At 38.5% G+C, this 4,391-nt stretch overlaps 1 protein-coding gene across 2 annotated transcripts in view; it reads right to left on the reverse strand.

Annotated features, from left to right (window-relative positions):
- The window catches only part of npat (nuclear protein, ataxia-telangiectasia locus), a 15,852-nt gene that overhangs the window by 2,664 nt on the left and 8,797 nt on the right, over positions 1-4,391 (reverse strand). For both annotated transcript variants that reach the window (XM_016455643.1, XM_016455642.1), the window contains one exon: positions 2,875-4,148. In XM_016455643.1, coding sequence (XP_016311129.1) covers positions 2,875-4,148 — 1,274 coding nt within the window. The remainder of the gene's footprint in view (positions 1-2,874; positions 4,149-4,391) is intronic.

The raw sequence follows: 4,391 nt of genomic DNA on the forward strand, positions 1-4,391 counted from the left end.
AATAAGAACAAATAAATTAATGACAATCAATAGCACAAACAAAAACAATAACAAGATACAAATTAAATTAACTGTACTTAAATTTTTTCAGTTAGGTCTAACTATAATCTATTCAACTGTAAAATAACACTGGATATTCTTCACTGTACAATGAAAGACAGCAGCAGGTTTATTTAGGCTGCTGTCTCTTTAAGACCTCATGCAGGATCTAATATACTGTTACACAGGGCTCTATGCTTACTTTTCTTTTTAGGAGCGCTTGTCCTCCTCATTTAAAAAAATTCTGATCAAAAATTAGCCTTCCTAATACGAGGTAGTATTTGACCCCTTAAAGTGATTTACAGGGGCATTTTCTTTTTACTTTTGTAATGGCATAATTTTCATCTGTCAAATTCAAAAATTTATGTTTATAAGCTTTTTAAAATTTCTATTTAAAACAATAATGGATTGTAGGTAGATTTTCAGACGTTTAACGAGGCTCAGAGGTGGCAAATTCATAAATTCATGTGGAAATTAATGTTTTAAATATAAACATATTCAATATATTTAATATACAGAAATATTAAATGATTTAAATGACTGAAATTTAAGCTAAAAACGAAACTAAATCCGCCAGCAGGTGGCAGCAAGTCACTGATTTTATCACTGAATCATTCATTCAATCAATTGATTCGTTCAAACGGCTGATTCATTCAGGAATGAAGAAAGTGACTGTCTTTATGAATGGGAATAAATATGAATAAATGAACTGTCATTTAATTCATGAATTAAACACCACTGTTTGCTTTTAAGAGAATCGTAGCGGCTCAGATGTTACTTTATTTGGAATTATTTTCGTTGATGAAATAGAGCAAAATCAGGCAGTACTTGTTTATTGAACTGTTGTATTAAATCAATATCACATTTGCAAACTCCCTTAATAATTATTAAAAGCTGTCACTCTCCTTATCGCGATCTGTGGACGCACAGAAAATGAGAGCGCGCGAGAGAGTTATCAAGACTCAGGGGCCGTTTACACGACAATGTTTTCAGCCAAAAACGGGAAACTTTTTATGCGTTTTGCCTGTTCGTTTACACGACAATGGAGTTTTGGGGACCGAAAACACATATTTTTGAAAACGGGTTTCAAAGTGCAAGTTTTTGAAAACGCCACCGTTGTCGTTTCTGTATAAACACCCAATACGGGAATCTTTGAAAACGGTGATGTCATGCGCGTGCGTAGTACCTGTTAGATATGTAGACATGCGCAGTATGTGTCGATTTTAAAGGGAAGAGCGAACAAACATACACAACAATGGCGGAGTACATGGTACTGTTGTTGCGGTTTAAGAGTTTGCTAACGATTCTTCAGCAAAGTGTGGATTTACTTCACCAATATTACAACTAGGGCTGGGTGGTATATCGAGTTTGTACGATATATCGATGTTTTCTTTATAAGCGATTCGATATGAGGCAATACCGTTTATATTGATATACAGTAGTTTGATACGAGCGCATCTGAAAATATAGCGGAGGACACAGACTGAGCTGCTGCGAAGAAGGTGCATAATAGTTGGGACAATAAATGTGACATGTAGAATTTTAAACCTACAAGTAAGTCTATTTTTATGATAGCACTGAATTTAAAGTGACTGTAATGGGGTAATCAAAATAGCCTAACACAACTCTGTGCTTTTGTTCTCATTTATTTTCATTTTTAGTTTAGTGAATTTAACTTCTGCTTTAAAAGCCTTATTTTTGTTTTTAGATTGCAATGTTACAATGTTAGAATTTAACCCTTTTTTGCACATAATATAAAGCCTTACATGGTTGCATTCACTTTATTTGTTTTCACAGCCTTTAATATGTATTGTTTTGTTGGACAACATTGGGCGGTAAGTGAAATATATATATATATATTTTAAATACAGATTTTTTTTTTATATATATACCGTATATCGTCAATCGGCCAAAAAAATACTGAGATATTAATTTTTGCCCATATCGCCCAGCCCTAATTACACCCAACAGCGGAGACGCATCATATACACACGGCAACAAGTACTGTTTACTAACAAGGTGACAGCGCCAACTACTGGCCTGACATACGTAATACAGTGTTTTTGGCCGTTTTCGCGAATATGTGTAAACGCGAATCGTTTTGAAAACGTTGCCGTGTATGCGTGAAACTTTTTAAAAACGTAAGGGAAAAACTTTTCAGTTTTTGACTACATCGTTGTCGTGTAAACGTAGCCTCAAAAGCACGTGCAAATGATACATTCTGTCATCTGTCATCGCGTTATAAGCGCGGAACCTGCGGGAACGAGTAGAATTATCCTTAATACACGTAATCCCGCGCCGAAATTCAAGTTCTGCTCTGTGTTCTCTGCTAATAACCCGACTGTGAATGATGCAACAACTATGTTGTCGGTGAGAAGCTGCAGCTGTTGCGGGGATGATTTTTGGTGTGCCGGCAGGACAACAACAACAATGAATGCGCTACATGTTTCTTTTCCCCTCATTTTTTCCAATTGACCGTTCCAAAATCTGTCGTAGCGACGGAAAACTTTAATCTCTGTATGTATATGACGGATAAATATATATACTGTATATATATATATATATATATAAAATATATATGAGATAGATATATATATATATATAAAAATATATATAAAATTTCACGTTTTCCACACTATATTATAAAATTGCCTTAAAATGTAGTATGTTATGTTGCTTAAGATCTGGCATAAATGATTTTAAAAGCATCTTAAAAACATAATTTTGCTACTATTGCTACACACTTGATAGGGGGCTTATGTAGACTGCTCAGTAGGTTAACATGCGGTCAATCTTGACTGTTTTTTACAAATAACCAATAAAATATCAGCTCACCTTTGATTTCTTTTTACTGCTCGAGGAGCTGGAAAGCTGTAGCTCTTTCTTTGCAGGAGGGCTCGATTCAATTTGCTTTCGCTTCTTTCCTTTAGGGATGGCAGATTTCCCAGCACTGGCCTCCTCTTGACGCAAGCTGTCTTTCAGAGGACCTCCTGTCCTGGCGGCGCGTGACAGGATCATGAGAGTGTGGGCGGCCATGTTGATACTGTTCTCACTCCCCGCCTCGCTGGCAGGACTGCAGGAGGGGATGTCGGGTGTGGCTGGAGGGGGGAGATGCCTCGGCGTGCATTCACCCTCCCTCCTTAGCCTTTGTCGGGACGGGGTTCTCAATCCATCCGTCAGCTCCTCCTGTGCACGTCCTGGTCCAGGTGTTCTCGGGAGTGTGAGATCTGGACATCCGGCCACCTGTCTCTTCGGCGGAGTGGCTGCGGGAGCCTGGCCTTGTATGTCCTGCAGCATCTCAACGGCCTGTTTAGTTAGAGGGCTTGTCTTGCATAAGGTTTTACTGGAACTGCTCGATACTGGTGCTGTAGATTTTGCCGTAGAAGGTGTGAGATCCTCAGTGGGGCGTGTGGGAGTCTGATGCTGACAGCTCGCCAGCTCATTTTCTTTATTTGCAGTGACGCCTGGAGAGTTCTGTAAGGAAGTTTTTTCTGAGGATCTTTCTGCTGGTTTTAACTGCTTCTTTTCATGAGATTCTTCTTGTGTGTTGTCCTGTGTGTTGCCTGCTGGTTTCTGCTTTGGCCCTGGAGCAGAAGATTTTGAAACCACTCCGCCATCTTCCTTCTGTGATGCTTGAGATTTTTTTGGTGATTCTGATCTAATGAGAGCCTCTGGCTCAATGGCAGCTTTGTTGGAAGACTTGGCATTTGATAAAACAATTAGATTTGGTCCCTTTTCAGTCACTTTGCTTTTTGGGGCTTCTTTTTGTTGATGAAATATGGTGACTTTTTCAGAGTTTTTTATACCTGCTTTGGGATTTACTTCTGGCAGCCTAACGGTTTCTATTCTTCTTTTGCGGATGTCAGAAACTAAAGGCTGTTTCGTTTCAGTCTGTGTGATTTCTTTCTGAACCTGCTGAGCTGGGGAGGAAGTAACAGCAGAGGACGCGAGTGTGCTTGTCTGTAAAGAATTCTGGCCAGCTGCAGTGGTTTCAGGTGTGACATCAAAGCAAAGTATCCGCCGATGGCTGGGGCTTGTTGCGCTCACACTCTTTTGTTGCTCAGAGGTCGGGAGAAGCACTTGACCAGACCCAGATGTGCCGGTTTTACCTGAAAATCAGCAAACAAGTCATTACATTGATGCTTAATCCACAAACATGCATTACAAAAATTGTAACTTTCAGATATAACAAGTTGCTAAAGAACACTTTTCAAATTATGCTAGTGAAAAAAAATTGTCTATTTTAGGAATCTAGTTAAAACTTAAATCTCTGGAAAAACATTCATCGTAATTTTAGCGTAATACGAAACTACTAAAAAAAACTCAAGTAAATTTCTTAAAAAACACACACA

This window comes from Sinocyclocheilus anshuiensis, unplaced genomic scaffold, assembly GCF_001515605.1.
Source record: "Sinocyclocheilus anshuiensis isolate Anshui unplaced genomic scaffold, SAMN03320099.WGS_v1.1 scaffold319, whole genome shotgun sequence".
NCBI classification, from domain to species: Eukaryota; Metazoa; Chordata; class Actinopteri; order Cypriniformes; family Cyprinidae; genus Sinocyclocheilus; species Sinocyclocheilus anshuiensis.